At 40.7% G+C, this 18,283-nt stretch overlaps 1 protein-coding gene across 2 annotated transcripts in view; it reads left to right on the top strand.

Moving 5' to 3' along the window:
• THBS3 (thrombospondin 3) overlaps window positions 1-18,283 on the top strand; it is a 948,644-nt gene that overhangs the window by 326,370 nt on the left and 603,991 nt on the right. For both annotated transcript variants that reach the window (XM_044080201.1, XM_044080202.1), the window contains exon 7: window positions 10,619-10,670. In XM_044080201.1, the coding sequence (XP_043936136.1) occupies window positions 10,619-10,670 (52 nt within the window). The remainder of the gene's footprint in view (window positions 1-10,618; window positions 10,671-18,283) is intronic.

Here is an 18,283-nt window from a genome sequence, read left to right as displayed (position 1 = left end):
GCAGACAAGGTATGACTTTGTGGAACACAGCACTGACTTACCAGGTACATCTGCAAGCACAATTCCTTCCAGGAACAAAAAATACACTGGCAGACGAACTAAGCAGAAATCTCATGGATCCTCACAAATGGAAGCTAAATCCACAAGTGTTCAACATGATAACAAGGGAATGGAGATGCCCAGACATAGATCTATTTGCCTCCCCTCACAATTGCCAATTACAGAAATTTTGCACAAGGACTTATCACTCTCAAGCATGGAAAGTGGATGCTCTATCTTTCAACTGGAAAAATCTGACAGTTTATGCCTTCCCTCCGATGCCTCTTCTCACCAAGGTGCTTCTAAAAATCAGACAAGAGAGGCCAAAAATGATCCTGATTGCACCAGACTGGCCATGCCAGCACTGGTACCCAATCCTAAAGATTTTGTCCCAAGGCCCGCCTTGGCCTCTACCTCAAATCCCTCATCTTCTGACACAGCAAAACAATCAGATTCTGCACAGTCAACTCAGAACCTTAAACCTGACAGCATGGCAGATAATGTAGCCACTCAGACTGCACCTCTCCCTAAAGCTGTTATGGATGTAATTTTGGAAGCCAGGAGACCCAGCACTAGGAAATCTTATGCGGAAAAATGGAAGAGATTCTGTGCTTGGAACCAGGCACAAGGCCTTGACCCACTGGTCCCTAATATGCCTCAGATTTTACAATACCTGACTGAGATGTTGGACAAAGACCTATCTTTTTCTTCTATTAAAATCCATGCCTCTGCCATTGCAATATGGATCCTCCCATTTTTTCACATCCCCTACTACGACAGTACCTCAGAGCGGGAAGGAATATAAGACCCCCTAGGAGAGCACCAGTACGTACATGGGACCTCAATTTTGTTTTAGAAAAACTAACACTGCCTCCTTTTGAACCAGCCAGCACAGCTGATCTAAAATTCTTGTCATGGAAAACTGCTCTGCTCCTAGCAATAACTTCAGCAAGAAGAGTTTCAGAGTTACAGGCATTGATGGCTGTAGAACCTTTCCTCATTTTTCACCAGGACAGGGTTTCTCTAAGGACGAACCCAACATTAATGCCAAAAGTGGTCTCCAATGTGGCCTTAAACCAAACTATTCATTTGCCTACTTTCTACCCAAATCCCCAGAATAAAGGGGAAAGACTTCTGCACTCTTTTGATATTCACAGGCAGCTATGATTTTACTTGGACAAAACAAAAGCTTTCAGAAAAACTGAGCAATTGTTTGTAGCATATGCTGCAGGATCACAAGGAAAACCTATTACAAAGCAGACAATCTCCAAATGGATAGGACACTGCATCCACTTCTGTTATGCACAACATGGCAAATCTGTGCCTAAGGGCATCAGGCCTCATTCTACCAGAGCAGCAGCCACTTCAGCAGCTTTCCTCAGAGGGGTACCAACCAAAGACATATTAGAAGCTGCAACTTGGAGCTCAGTGCACACTTTTACCAAGCACTACCACCTACCTCTCTACTCCATATCCAGAGCAGGCTTTGCCACTGCAGTTCTGTAGGGGTTGTTAGCCTCGCCAAATCCAATCTAGACCCAGCCACCCTGCCTAAGCTTTGGGATTCTACCCAAGTGTAATGACTGCAACAGTGAAACACGATGAACATAGTACAGTTGTGTACCTACCATAAATGTAGATGTTTGAGTGCATTCACTGTTGCAGTCCTGGAGAAGTAGATCAGACTGCATTGGTAGCAGAAGTAGATGGTGATGGATGAAGTTCTTGGTTAGCCAAGTCTATGTATAAAACTGCTGCCTTTAGGCCCAGATTGGTTACCATTGTTACTAAATTGTAGAGTTCTACAGGGTTTGTTAATGCTGATCCATCATCGACATAGCCATTTTGTGTAATGTCAGTACCTAAATCCAGTACTTTATTTTCATGAAAAAGACAAGTAAGCCTTGCTAGAAGCATTTTCTAAAAATAGATGTTAAGCTGTTAGGCTCATAACTTCTGTTGTGCTACCTCTCTTAAAAATTAATGTTATATTGGACTCTTTCCATATTGTTGGAATAGTTACTGCCTCACCAGTTTGTTGCATATGCAGCATAAAATATGTAATAAGTCTTCAGATATAGATATGTAAGCAGTATAATATAGTTGATAGTTGACCATGTTCCACAGAGATTTTAGCTTTGGATTCCTTCAATACATTTGCCAACATGTTAGTTGTTATTTGTGTGCAAGAAGTGGAACTTAAGCATAACTGGCCCATCTATTGCCCAATACCATTCCCCAATATGACACCCCTTAACTGTCAGAATTAAGTTGCAAAATAAAAAAGTGCTTTTCACTAATCTGGTACTCAAGCCAGATCCATTTTCCCCAGTGTTTGCCTCTCTCTCTCTCTCACACACACACACACACACACACACACACACACACACACACACACACACACACACACACGCACACGCACACGCACGCACACACACACACACACACACACACACACATTAAAAGAAAAGGCCCATTATTCCATTCCCTGATCTGGATGGTTGGCACAGCAAGCAGCACAGGTCCATTTCTAGAATAAAAAGTAAAAAGGTCATTCCACTTTTAAAACTATAGTAAACTGCCTGCTACATCTTACACACTTCAGTTGTGACCATAAAAGCAGTATTATTCATTTAATTTTTTTTGAGAAATGCTAGAATGAAAATGAATACAGTTGCTTCACTACTGATTGATTAGCATCTGCTGATCATGGCACCTAACAACTTGCACCCAGGATAGGCTCCCTTTGCCCCTCCCTAGCTATACCTCTGTTTATTTTGATTCTTCAAGGTTTGTGTCACAGTCATTCAGTCAAGTACTTATTAAACCTGTTTTCAATATCTTTTGGGTCAGTTAATGTATTATTTTTATCATTTAGGCAAAGTGATTTTTGTGTTTTTAATACATTTGTTTAAATACTTGGAGTACTCTTTCTGACTGTCAGCATCACAGGCCAGTTGCATCTGATGTTTTGCTTTCACAGATTTTATTTTATTTTAAAGAACTGTAGTCATTCTATTTAAATTAGTTCTGTTTCTTTGGGTAGGATACTTTTTATAAAAATTTGAAACACCTTAGTTTTAAGTGTAAAGATTTTAATTTGTTGCTCCACCCGTATGGAAGAGACTTCTTTTTTCTAATTCTTTTACATACCACAGTAGCTGTAACATGGTTGAAGGGTTATGTCCAGTGTATGATAGCCACAATCTGTGTAAAGGGCTAAATTCAAAGCAACTAATAAACTCTCATGAAGTGATTCATAATTAATTTTATCAAAGCCGTATGTTTTACCTGATTGCTTTGTTCTCAGGGTGAATTTCTTGGCATCTGTGTCTCAAACTCATAATAACATCGATATGATCGAAGACCTGATCATAACCCTCTGCATGATTTAGAGTTACGAAAAGGAGCAGTTACCCAAATTAATAATGTATGTGATAGTAATGTCTAACAAGTGTGAGTGCCTATTGTTTTCCACTAGAGGACTTGACCAAACAGCAGCAGTAAAGCATTGCAATAACTACTTCATTAACTTTAAAATGGGATGCTTGAGATGGACCTATCTGCAGTAATATGGAGAATATTCTTTTAAATGTGCTATGCAGACAGGCTACCAGTTAATAGGCAAAGAGTGAAAAAGAACACTGGTTTAAGACCTGTAAAAAAATATATATGAGCAAGCATAATAACTACATAAAGAAAATGACAAAGGAAGAAGTCCATAACATGCAGCAAGCAAGTACCATGTTTCCATACACAGTTGGTAAATCTTCTCCTGGAACGAATTAATATGAACAAGAACTACCTATTACTAATAAGAATGCAACCAGTGATATTAACACTGACTACAATGTGTCCATGTGACTAGATGCTAAACAGCAAGCTAAGCAACGTACATATTCAGTGGTGCAAAGCAGCTGTTAACAAGTAGTGTTTAGTAAACAGTTTGGTGCAAGAATGGCATTCAACAAATACTTTTCAGTAAGCACACTTTTGCAACTGTATTGTTCTATTGCTATTATTGTTCATATTATTAACTGATTTTTTTTATTGAAAAAGAGCAATAAAATGCATTTGAGCAAAAAAGGTATACTCAGGAAGTGCTAATTATTATACAGAAAACAAATATGCCAACAACATCAGTTAAAGACTTAGAGCAGAAGGAAAGGAAAACAGAAATGTAATTAGTGTCTGTTCCAGGGGAAGATGTACGCTGGTATGGACAAAAACTGAAAGGGATAACTATTGGGCTGGCTCAAACATTAAATTGCATTACTTTTCTAAGAGAACTCAGGCAAGATATTGTGGCCTTAGTTGCACCAGTGATGTAGCTGGATAAAACTCTGACTGTGACACAAGTAACCTGAGTCCAATTAGTGGCTTGGGTGGTGGATGACACAGCAGTTGAGGATGGGTGTGCTCAACCTCAGGGGCATACTCCCAGACAAAATCTTTAAGGTAAGGACTGAACCATGCTGGTGTGAGCTAGTGCAGGGACAACATGGACATGTCCACAGAAGCCAGTGATGGGTGTTCTTGATGGCTGCATCCATGAGAGCATGACAGGAGCATTTAGTGGAGCATAGGCAATATGCCTATGACCTATCTGGACAGAGGTGCTTATGTCACTAAACAAGAGGAGGGGTTAGGGCTATTCATCACAAATAGCTCTCATTTCCCAGATGCTGATGAGAGCATCAAACTCCCCAAAATGTGACAGCCTTTCCAGATGGCTGTCACCCTACAGGATCTGCAAGCAAATCCCTACAGCCCTAGGGAACACATCGGCTTAATTCTGAGCATGGGTGGCTTAATGGTTGGCACAAAGAGGGAAATTACCTATAAAAAAAAAGATATTGTGGCGTTGTTTTTAGATCTGACCCAAGCATGTGAGACAGCTGTCAAATACTAAATCCTGCAAGTACTGAATAACTTTCAGTAATATCATATGAAATCTTCCTGGTAGGAGTAAGGAATAACCACGCACAACTGCAGTATTTAAAGAATACATTGCTCAGTTGATATCAATAATCAACTAACCAATGAAAACAAAGAAGTAATTAAAATTGAAAAAAGCAGTCAAAGCAAATGTTTCAAGTTTAAATCATTAAGTTCTTCAGGGCATAATGCATCAGATTTTAAAATATGCAGGCATGCTTTGTTTAATAAAGTATCTTTAATATCCCTACCAACCCTAATACTACTATTAACCTGTTCCAAAATATTTGCTATGAAATCATTTGGGGAAGACATATTTATCAAAAAATGTTCAGTAGCATTACTTTCTGATTTTTCATGTTTGATGCTCCTTGTGTGCTATTGCAGTTTCATTTTTCACTACTCCTTGATTTCTCCTGTTTAATGTTCCTTGAATGCTATTGCAGTTTTCATTTTCATTACTTCCTGAATTTTCATGTTTGATGGTCCTTGTGTACTACTGCAGTTTCATTTTTCACTATTTCCTGATTTCTTATGTTTAATGTTTCTTGTGTGTTATTGCAGTTTCATTTATAACTGTATTTTAGTGTGTCCTGTATAGAATGTCATGCAAATACACATTAGAGCATAAATAATATGATTCACTAATGGTGCTGATAAAACAATTAATATAATATCTTCTACCATTTGCTTTCTGAAAACCAGAGTGAATATGTATACATATCAAACACTAACCACAGGGGTAAGGATCCTAGAGGGATCCCAGCTGCAAAGACACCAGCATCTTTTCACAATTTTCACAAATCCTGGTGAAAGAACATTAAATCGTTATGAAATAAATATCATAGCCATCTCTTTTTTCATAGTTATTCATATCTATCCTTTGTTCCCTAGTGCAATTATATTGACAACTGGCCTATCTTTTGGCTTAGCTCTAAACTTCCAAAAGGAAGGCATCTGTGTGCCATAATGTAGAGCACCTATCAACAAGCATTTGTAATATAGCTTACAAATGACCTTGATGCACTACCAACCTCTTGGACCTAATTAACTAAACATAAGAGGGATTTTAGTAGGTGCACCGGCTGAAAGCTGCTTCCATAAAAAATAATCTCTTGTGGCCATTTATTTTCTGCATAATTTTGTCTACTGTTTATTTACTGTAGTTTCTAGACCGTGGTTTAAAATATTTACCTTATATTGAATCACATATAAACATATTTTAAACCAAACTTATTTTTGTTCAAATCGTCAATGAAATTATGAAGGTTATAAATGTCATGTTTGCAAGAGAAAAGTCATCAATATAACTAAAATAAGAACTTGCATAAACATAAAAACTTGTAAGCATAAATATAGCCTTCTTCAGTCAACCCCCATCAGCAAATTAGGATAAGTGGGGCACCCATAGCTATAACCCTGATCTGCTGGCAAAGGACCTCAGCAAAAAAGGAGTCTAAGCATAAAACTCCACTCCCTCCAAACCCTCCTTATCCTGGAGAATATAGATGTCTGTGTAGTTATGGAGACACGGTTTAAACTCAAGGAGAGCACCCTGGCAGTGCAAGGCTACAATGCCTTCCACACATTTAAACCACCTACTGCACATGGAAGGACAAAAGGTGGGGGCGTTTGAATATTCATCAAAAACAGTCACACTTGAAGACTGGTCAAGCATTATGACCCCACTTGAACTACTCCATGTCTGGCTCAACATATGCAAAGTCCCATACCCTATCATTGCAAGTTATATGCCCACCTCTGTGACCCAGGACACCCCTGCCCATAACACATGCCTAAAAGTACTGGGGTCACTCTACACTGAACCCAACATTATAGTTCTGGGTGACTTCAACTGCCCCACTATAAACTGGAAAACATACATAACATTCAATGCACAGGTCCAGAGATTCAACACAAATGAGTTGGACCAGCTAGTCCATACACCTACTAGGGACACCAACATCCTTGATCTGATCCTCACAAACATGAGAAGCTTTTACTCATCTGACTATTATGTCCTCACTTGTCAAGTTAGAACACAAAGCTGTCTCCTTTGAAATAAAACTAAAACCTCCCACCACCTCCAACCTTAGTATGTTTAGAAATTATTCCAAAACAAACCACCCATTACTGAGTGACACTCTAGCAAATTTAAGCCTCCCCAAACCACGTGAACACAGTTAACTATGCTGAATTGTTCAAAGAAATCCTATGCCACCATGTAAATAGATACATCGAGACAGCTGTACCCACCTGAAATAAGCATGGGACTAACTCAAAGAACAAACCATCCTAGTGGAATCACAATATCAATAGGATATATAAGAAGAGAAAGAGAACCATGGCTGAGATTAGGAAGTACAATCCCCAACAAGGTGAAAAATAACCCTCATTAAACTAAATAAGCAACTCAGAAGTCTTTTCACATTCACACAGGCAAAGGACACCCCTAAAGCCTTCTTCAGCTCTGTGCACAACCTCAAAGGTAACATAGAAAATAGTGCTGAACTAATTGTAAATAGTCACCTATATGGAGCAGGAGGATACAGAAAACCTACTGGCTGACAAACTTAGCTCAGATTTCATCCCCACTGTCCCCCCAACACCCCTGAAGAGATACCCGCAATCATAACTCCCCCAGCCATCACAAGCAAACAAGTTCTCAATGCGCACTAGAAAGCCAAAAACATTCTGCATCTGTAGGCCTGATAATATCCCAGGTTACCTCCTGAATAGCTTGAAACATGACCTGTATGACCCCTTAGGATGCTTGTTCAACTTTAGCCTCTAAACTGGCTTTGTGAGTAGCAAATAGTGGAATGCAACAGTTATCCCCATGCCCAAGGGTGGACCAGCTACTGACCCTGGTAATTACAGACAAGTCTGAATTGTCTCATATGCAAGGCCATGGAAAGACTTATGATATATATTATAAATACATTAGGGAATCTTCACACACTGGATCCAACACAGTTTAGATCTGTCAAGGGTAGACCATGCCTGCTCAACATTGTGGACTTCTTTGAGAAAGTCACCAACATGATGGATAAGGGCAAAATGGTACCCATTGCCTATCTTGACCCAGCCAAAACATTTGACACTAATACTCATCTGGGTATTGTTGTCAAACTCACAAAACTATGAGTAAACACTTATGTCACCCATTGGTTAGCCAGTTGGCTCAAAAATAGGACACAGGATGTCATGACAGTGGCTCTACCTCTACAAAAAGGCAAGTCACCAATGGATACCCACAGGGCTCTGTGCTGGAGCCGCTCCTTTTTTTGTATCCAGTTTTCAGAAATCAAAGCAAATACTAAAGGGCTCTTATTGACCAAGTTTGTAGATGACTACAAGCATGGAGTGATTATAGAGTCCCCAAAGACTCTAATATCCTGCAAGAGGGTTTGTTGCAAACTAATAATTGGAGCCAGAGCCATAGTTTAATACTGGATTACAAAAAAATGCGTAGTATCATTTGGAAAGTTAGCCTCCCATGGAATTATCATATAGACAATGCACCCCTATTAGTGGTCCCAGTAGTTAGGGACTTGGGAACATATGTGGATAGTGACCCAGCTTTTGACCACCATGTGTCTACTGTTGTAAGGAATTCATTCTATATTGCGGAACTCATTAGCAAGGGTATGGCATAATCAGTGGATATGAAAAGTGTACACACCCCTGTTAAAATGCTAGGTTTTTGTGATGTAAAAAGTGAGATCACAATAAATCTTTTCAAAAGTTTTCCCACCTTTAATGTGACCTATAACATGTACAATTCAATTGAAAAACAAACAAATATGTTAATATAAAAAAATATAAAAAAATAAAAAAACGTAAAATAAGCTGTTTGCATAAGTGTGCACACCCTTAAAATAATACTATGTTGAAGTAACTTTTGATTTAATTACAGCATTCAGTCTTCTTGGGTAGGAGTCTATTAGCATGGCACATCTTGACTTGGCAATATTTGCCCACTCTTCCTTGCAAAAGTGGTCCAAATCTGTGAAATTACGACAACATCTCTTATGCACAGCCCTCTTTAGGTCACCCCACAGATTTTCTATTGGATTTAGGTCTGGGCTCTGGCTGGGCCTTCCAAAAGTTTAATTTTCTTCTGTTGAAGCCATTCTTTTGTTGATTTGGATGCATGCTTGGGATCATTGTTATGTTGAAAGGTGAAATTCCTCTTCATCTTCAGCTTTCTAGCAGACGCCTGAAGGTTTTGGGCCAAAAGTGACTGGTATTTGGAACTGTTCATAATTCCCTCTACCTTGACTAAAGCCCCAGCTCCAGCTGAAGAAAAGCAACCCCAAAGCATGATACTGCCACCACCATGCTTCACTGTGGGGATGGTGTTCTTTTGGTGATGCGAAGTGTTGATTTTGCGCCAAATGTACCTTTTGGAATTGTGGCCAAAAAGTTCAATCTTGGTCTCATAAGACCATAACACATTTTTCCACATGCTTTTGAGAGACTTGATGTATTGTATTGCAAATTTTAGCCAGAAGGTGCTTCAACAAAGTATTAGTTTAAGGGTGTGCACACTTATGCAACCAGCTAATTGTACATTTTTTTATTTTTTTTTCCCCTAACAGATTTGTTTGTTTTTCAATTGAATTGTACAAGTTATAGGCCACATTAAAGGTGGGAAAAGATTTGAAAAGATTTATTGTGGTCTCAATTTTTTATATCACAAAAACCTGTCATTTTAACAGGGGTGTGTACACATTTTATATCCACTGTATTCAAAGGTGTCATTACTCCACTGTACGCAGCCCTCATTAGATGAATCATAGAGTACAATGCTCTCTTCTGCAAATACTTTACCAGACCTATGCAACAACTGGATTGCCCACAGAAGTACTTTACCGGGCATATGCAGCAACTGGAATGCCTACAGAGGTTTCTTACAGAAAGAATACAAATCATAAATCATATGGAACATACAGACTGCCTTAAGGCCTTGTCTTTATACTCAGTCTCCTATAGACAACTGAGAGGTGATCAGTGACTGGCTTATAAGGCATGATCTGATCCACTACTGTGGGACTTCATGACAGTAACAAGTGTAACAGCATTAGAAATACATGATCCAAATGCCTAAAACTCATTTGTAGCCTAAATAAAATATTTTGGATGGACAGATGTGTCTCAGAGACTGTCCCTGCTTTGGAACAGGCTTCTTGTTGAAGCAGAGTTTGTCCCTCACCCTATTTAAATGTAAATTGAAGCAATGGATGCAAAATAGAAAATATACCAGTGGACTAGCGCCTATACTCCTATTAGACCAAGACAGCTTGTAAATGATCTGCTAGCTAAATACAACTTAATGCCCCTGCTTAATTTATCCTGTCATTTATATATGGGAATACATGACTAGGTTTACAAAGGCCTCTTGGGGCCATTAGTCTAGTAATCACCTTTGATTTTATGATCCTGTTTGTTAAACAGAATTTCAGCAGTTCCACTTGTAAGCTCAAGGAACATTAGAGATACTAATTTATATTAAAAAATACAAGCTTTGTATATATCCAATGCAGAAATGAAATAACAGCACTTCTTGGCCTTTTGGTTTAAAAATGAAATGAAAAGAACTGCATGATACTTCTACAAATTCTTTTTTTCTTTACAGCTGAAGGAGATGGCCTTAATAAGAAACACAATCCTTGAGTGTCAAGTTTGTGGTGAGTGAAAATTTAGGTAACCCTTTATGAGGGAATTTCTGTTAGTAGCCATACAAACATACAAACATGCACACACACACACACACACACACACACACACACACACACACACACACACATACACGTGTGTGTGTGTGCGTGTGTGTGTATAAATATATATATATATATATATGTATATATATATATATATATATATATATATATATATAGTGTGTGTGTGTATATGTGCACTAGTGCAGGCATATATATATGCATGTGCATGTGTATTTGTGCATCCATTTTGTGTGTGTGTGTGTGTGTGTGTGTGTATGTGTGTGTGTGTGTGTGTGTGTGTGTGTGTATGTGTGTGCATGTTCATGCAAACTTATGTTTGTGATAAATGTTGGATGTTATTTTTTTAGTTTTGCTAACCTAACTAAAAGCAGGCTAATAGGCAAAGTTTTTAACATACAGTAAGTTTAATTGCCACTAAGATGTGGACAAGAAGAAGAATTCTGACTGTAAGAGATCTGTTCCTGTCATCAGCCTTAGAAGGAGAGTGACAATAACTAAGAAAAAATTTATAAGGTTTCTGTGTTGGAGGGAAGCCTTCTAGCTTGTCAGTGGGAGTGGTAAGCACTAGGTAGCTTATCTACCCCGAGAGGAGTGGTTTCTGGCCCAGAAATTGTAGTTTATTGGGTGTTTGGGCAGTTTTTCTATCTCTTTCAACTTTCTGGTTTAAAAGCCCGCTTTTGCACATTTCCTGCCTTTCTTGTAACTAGTCTAGTCCAGATACAGACTTAGTGTATCCTGGACTGTTCATAAGCTTCTGAGAGGTGCCAAAGTCTGCTCTTCAAATTTTCCCTTAGATCTGCTAGTTCTTTCCTGTCCTGTACTTTTACTAGCTTATTAGTCTAGCACTTTACTAGACTTCTTGTAGCAATTATTGTAGCATACAAAAGTGCTACCAGCTCTAAACATTCTACAAGGAAACAGCTCCTGTACTTATTATTAATGCCCACCCCTCCAGGCATGTCTGAAGGTCAGTTCCCTGTGCTTTGTCCCATTAACCTGATGAACTTGGGCATCCTGAGGCAATGTAGCAACTGCCTCATGTACACCGACAACCCTCTCCTCTTACCTGTCAACACTGAGACTTGTGAGAGATGCACTTATATATCCAAACTGGAAGCAACAGCCAAGACCAGAATAGCTCGTCAAGAGGAGAATGTCAACACTTGCACTACACCACATGGAACACATAGCCCTCCAGAACACACACCAGCACTGCCTTCACATAAAAACACAAACCACACACCCACCTTCATGGAGGTTCTCAATAAAAATTTACTCAAACAGCAGAAACCTCCAAGGCAGAAATGCACTTGACCACCACAACACAACACTAATCACGAGACACATAACACTCCTAAACAGTGTACCACTCAGCCAAAGCCCCTAAGGCAAAACAGCATGCCCAACACACTAGTCATAGGTGACTTGATAGTGAAGCACACTGATGTCCCACTCACTAGGTTGAATAAGGAGAAAGTAACAGTCAGCTGCTTGTCAGGTGCCAGGATCTGCCACATAACGGACGCACTCGGGTCCCTCAACAACAGGTACAAATATGACTCTCTCATTGTACATGTGGGTGTTAATGACCTGAGACATACCTCCCTGGACTACATGAAAAGAGACATGGAGGAGCTCTCGGATTATGTAGCCCAGGCGAGTATGACCCTAGCCCTGAGCAGCATCCTACCATCACCCAGAATAATACCACAGTACAAGATGAAAATGACTGATTTCAACAATTGGCTAAGATGTTCTTCGTGTTTCACTGTTGCAGTCATTACATTTGGGTAATCTGCTGGCAGGTTGCCTTCAGTCAGCCTGATTAACAAAGTCTTGGGTCCTGCGTCGGTTGCTGTCCCTTCTTTCATAATGTCAGGTCATCAGGGGTATAAAACATGCATCCGATGCCATTACATCAGTCTTTCTTGCCGTACGGTGCCCGAAGCAGAAGCAGTTCGCAAGTGCCAGTTGGCCGACTCCTGAAATTTTCATTTTCCAGTTTCAGAACCGAAGTCTTCAACTTAAAGCTAAGTACCTCGTTGGGGCAACGTTTTCTCTCTTTACTGATGTCAGTAAAAGTTAATAATTGCATTACTTGTGGAAAGCAAATACCTCACAAAGATTTTCATTCATACTGTATTCCTTGCCTAGGCGCTGACCACGATGTACCTTGCTGTCGGTTTTGTTCTTTATTTAATCAGCGCACTATCCGATGTCGGTACATTTTTACGTCTAAGTATTTTGGCTCTATGTTTAATTATCCAGAAATGTCAGTTAGCCATCCAACTACCGGGATTCAAAAAAAACGCAAAGATAAAGACAGAGACAGGCTGCTGAGGTCCAAAACTGCTGACGACGCTTCTCCTAAGCCAGTCGCCAGTTCGCCGGTACTCAGTGAGGTGCTTTCGCAGCCCCTGATACCTGCTACTTCTGATTCACAGGCCTCTACTGAGACCCATTCGGAGTCCGGTATGCTGCAAGATGCTTTACCTATGGAACATGCGGATGTCTTTACCTTGGATGGGTCCGGAGCCGCTGTGCAGGCACCGGCTTCTGAGGGTGTATTCAGGCATACAGACTTGCATATTAAATCGACTCCACCTTCATTACTAAGGCCTAAATTTCGATCTATGTCTAAAAAACCGATGCCCAGTCCACTTGTACAGGCCTCTATGCCTAAAAAACAAATGATCAAAATGGCTGAAGATCGAATTACCCAAATCAGGGGTAGTCAACCCCCCCCCCCCAAGAGGCCTAGGGCTGAGCTTGATTATGAATCTTCTGATCAGGTTTCTGTTTCTTCTGACTCTTCTGATGACCTGGAATTGTCCATACCTACTTATGAGGATTCTGATGCAGAGGATTCCATTCCCTCTGGTTCCCCTCCTGAGGATTTTTCTTTTGGTGGAAACTTTACATACCTTAAGGGAGCATTTCCACTGGGAAAGTCAGGAATTTTCTGATTCAAAAAGAGGCTTAGGGATTTCCTTCTTCTACCTCAGCATACGCCTTTGGCTATACCTCCTGTAATAGACATTGTTGATGATGTGTTTTCGGAATCCAGTATGGCCCCTGATTCCCTGCCTCTGGCTCCTAGTAAACCTGACAGATACTACAGGGTTCCCAAGTCCCAAAAGTTTATTTTCAAAAATCCTGTTGCAGATCCAGAAACCATTTCTCAGAGGCCCAAGGGCATTAAGGCCTCTACTGCTAAAAATCCTACCCCTTCTGATAGTGACTCCAGGGCACTGGATAGATGGGGTAAGAAGGTTTATACTTCTGCAGCCTTGGCAATCAGGGTTTTAAACTGCTAATTTCATATGTTAAAATATCAACAGCATATTATTGGACTGCTTAAACAGAAAATTATGTTGATTCCTGACTGTGTGGAAAATCAAGATTTACAGGATTTATTGCAGTCTGCTGAACAAGTTGGAAAACATACTTTGCAATGTGGTTTTGATTCTTTAGAGGCCTCCTGCAGGGCTGCTGTAACTCAGTCTGTGCTTAGAAGACATGCTTGGCTTAAGGAGCAATCTTTGCCTGATCATGTTAAAGCGAAATTGTTGGATGCTCCTTTAAATCAGGACCATCTGTTTGGCAGTAAGGCTTTAGAAGTCCAAAAAAGAAGATAAAGCTAAATCTATGCAAACTGTTAAAGATTTCTTACAAGTGCAACCTCCAAGATTTAGTAGGCACTGGCCTACTAAGAATTGGTCTTTTCCAGTTCCTTCCAGATCCTATTAAGCCAAACCCAGACACACCAAAAGCACCAAGTTTCAGTTCCAGGGGACTCTCAGAACTAAGCAGTGGGGGGCCTCCACTTCCAAATCTGGAAATAACAAGACACTCCCATATGGTAAACAGTCTCAATGACTTCCTTCTAAAATTACCAAGCACTTACCTTTTAGCCACCCCTTTGGGGGGAAATATTGCTCTTCATGCATAGAACTGGGAACTCATAACCCAGGACAAATGGGTTTTAAATATAGTGTCCCAGGGATACAGATTTCATTTCCACATGTTGCCAACACCAAACGGGTGGCCAGACCTGCCCTCAAATCAGTGGGCAGAGTCTCAAAAACAAGTACTTTCCCTCTTAAACATGGGGGCTATTCAACCAGTACCAGAAGAGGAAAAGGGACAAGGTTTCTATTCCAGGCTTTTTCTGGTACCCAGAAAAGACAAATCATGGCATCCAATTCTGGACCTGTCTACTCTAAACACCTTTCTGGACATTCCAAAATTCACGATACTGACTCTTCACCAGTTACTTCCTATGCTAGGCAAAGATGCCTGGTTGGAAACTCTAGATTTAAAAGAAGTATACCTGCACATCCCAATCAGGGAATCTTGCAGAAGATACCTACACTTCAAAGCAGGCTACTTGCATTATCAGTTCTCTGCACTGCCCTTTGGCTTGTCTACTGCGCCCAGGGTATTCACAAAGTGCCTGGCTCCAGTTATTGCATTTTGCAGGCAAATACATATTCAAATGTATCCATACCTGGATGATTGTCTAATTCAGGCAGAAAACCAGGGCATACTTCTAAATCATCTGGCGTTTGTAAAAAGGGTTCTAACTTATCTGGGGTACACCATAAATGAAAATAAATCACAACTGGTACCCTCTCAACAGATTACATTCCTGGGTGCAAGCTTGAATACAACTGCCCAGATGGCTTTCCTCACGCCAGAGAAGCAAATTCATTTGGTAACTTACTTCAAACAAGTGGCCACAAAAACCCTGTTATCTGCAAGACAAATAATGCAAGCCTTGGGGTTCATGGCCTCCTGCATTCTTCTAATTCCATATGCAAGACTGCATATGAGGAAACTACAGTGGTACTTAAAAAGTCTATGGAGTCAACATTGTCACAGCCTAGAAACAATGATTCCTATCATACCTTGCCTACGCCTGGAATTCCTATGGTGGGAATAGGCCTGCCACCAAAACAAGGGACTGCCTTTCACACTACCCCGTGTCGCCCAGACCCTAACTACAGATGCATCAGACTATGCATGGGGGGCTTACCTGGCAGGAAAGTGCATTCAGGGCAAATGAAATCCAAATCAAATGCACCTACATATCAATCAAAAAGAAATGTTAGCTGTACAGAATGCTCTGACAGCCTTCAAGGACTAAATTCTTTCAAAACAACTAATGGTAAAGACGGACAACACCACGGTTATGTGGTACATAAACAAGCAGGGGGGTACATATTCTTTCCCCCTCTGCAGACTAGCCATGCATTGTGGAACACACCCTTGAGCTAACAAGTGCACCTACAAGCCAAATTCCTGCCAGGAAAATTAAACACACTGGCAGACGGACTAAGCAGAAATCTCATGGACCCACATGAGTGGAAACTAGAACCATGGATTTTCAACATGTTGACAAGCAAATGGGGGAGCCCAGACATAGATCTATTTGCCTCCCCCCAAAACTACCAGTTGGACAAGTTTTGCACAAGGACTCCCCACTAAGAAGCCTGGAAAGTGGATGCTCTGTCCTTCAGCTGGAAAAAACTGTCAGTTTTTGCCTTTCCTCTTCTGCCTCTGCTCCCCAAAGTTCTGCTAAAAGTCAAACAGGACAAACCAAGAATGATTTTGATTGCTCCAGACTGGCCACGCCAACACTGGTACCCACTCCTGCACAGTGTGTCGCAAATATCTCCATGGCACCTGCCTCAGATCCCTTCCTTGCTGTCTCAGCAGGAGAACCAAATTCTGCACCCTCAGCTTCCAACATTGAACCTTGCAGCCTGGCTAATCACTTAAATTCACCCTTATCATCCCTCAGCAAACCTGTGATGGATGTCATCTTGGAGGCGAGAAGACCTAGTACTAGAAAATCTTATGCTGACAAATGGAAAAGATTCTGTGCCTGGAACCAATCTTTAGGGATAAGCACAGCAGCACCCAATTTACCTCAGATTTTGCAATACTTAACTGAGATGCTTCACAAGGGACTGTCTTTTTACTCTATTAAAATCCATGCTTCAGCTATTTCAGCTCACTATAACACAGAACCACCCTTCTTCTCTCATCCCCTGCTCAAGTAGTATCTCAGAGGGGCAAAGAACTTGAGACCACCCAGGAGAGCTCCTACCCCTGCCTGGGACCTTAACTTTGTTTTGGAGAAGCTCACTCTGTCTCCTTTCGAGCCAGCTGCTACTGCAGACTTAAAATTTATTTCTTGGAAAACAGCTTTCCTTTTAGCAATCACTTCAGCTAGAAGGATATCTGAATTACATGTCCTTATGGCAGTGGAGCCTTTCATCATCTTTCATGTGGACAGGGTATCTCTGAGGACCAATCCATCCTTCATGCCCAAGATGGTTTCCAGTGTGGCTCTTAATCAGTCCATTCATTTTCCAACCTTCTTTCCCAATCCACAGACCAAAGGGGAACGGATTCTGCATTCCTTGGATGTGCACAGACAACTTAGATTCTACTTGGACAGGACTAAATCTCGAAGAAAATCTGAACAATTGTTGGTAGTATTTGCTGCAGGGGCAGAGGGGAAGGCTATTTCAAAACAAACCATTTCTAAATGGATAAGCCATTGCATTCATTTCTGCTATAAGCACCATGGAAAACCTATCCCCCAGGGGATCAGATCTCACTCCACCAGGGCTGCATCTACTTCTGCAGCCTTTCTCAGAGGTGTTCCCTACCAGGGATATTTTAGAAGCTGCTACCTGGAGTTCTGTACATACTTTCACCAAGCATTATCATTTAACAATTTTCTCTAAATCCAGAGCTAGGTTTGCCACTGCTGTCTTGCAGTGCCTTATAGCTGGCCCTAATGCTGTATAAACTTCTCCTCCCAACCATAACTTTGGGAATCTACCCAAATGTAATGACTGCAACAGTGAAACACAAAGAACATAGTACAGTTTGTGTACACTTACCATAAATGTAGATGTTTGAGTGTATTCACTGTTGCAGTCCTGGTTACCCTCCCTCCAGCCCCCTACTTTTCTCTGGCTATACCTCTACTTTCTTTTACTATGCTTAAAAGCCCTTTTGGTGTATTTGCTTTTGGTTGGAGGTATATTTTTGTGTTTTTTAATTTTATTTGCTCCCCATTAGGTGGACACCTGACATCTGGGGCAAGAAAATCTGATGTAATGGCATTGGATGCATGTTTTATACCCCTGACGACCTGATGTCATGGAAGAAGAGACAGCAACCAAGGCAGGACCCAAGACTTTGTTAATCAGGCCGACGGAGGGCAACCTGCCAGCAGATTATCCAAATGTAATGACTGCAACAGTGAATATACTCGAACATCTACATTTATGGTAAGTGTAAACAACTGTACTTTTCTGGTGTCATTCTAAGGGGATCCAGTATCTGTCTGCTTGGGATGACGTGATTGACAGACCTCAATGCTTTGCCAGAGATGGCCTGCATCTGTCTTCCCTGGACTTCTGGATACTTGCCAAGGCTATTTCACCCCTATAGCAAATGACCACTGTAACAGGTGCAAACAAATGCAGTCTGAGGGTTATGCTGATCAATGCTAGAAGTCTAAATCTCAAAATGCC

The sequence above is a fragment of the Protopterus annectens genome, chromosome 8.part0 (genome assembly GCF_019279795.1).
Source record: "Protopterus annectens isolate FY-2018-M chromosome 8.part0, PAN1.0, whole genome shotgun sequence".
Classification (NCBI taxonomy): domain Eukaryota; kingdom Metazoa; phylum Chordata; order Ceratodontiformes; family Protopteridae; genus Protopterus; species Protopterus annectens.
This window is presented reverse-complemented; position numbering and strand designations above follow the sequence as displayed.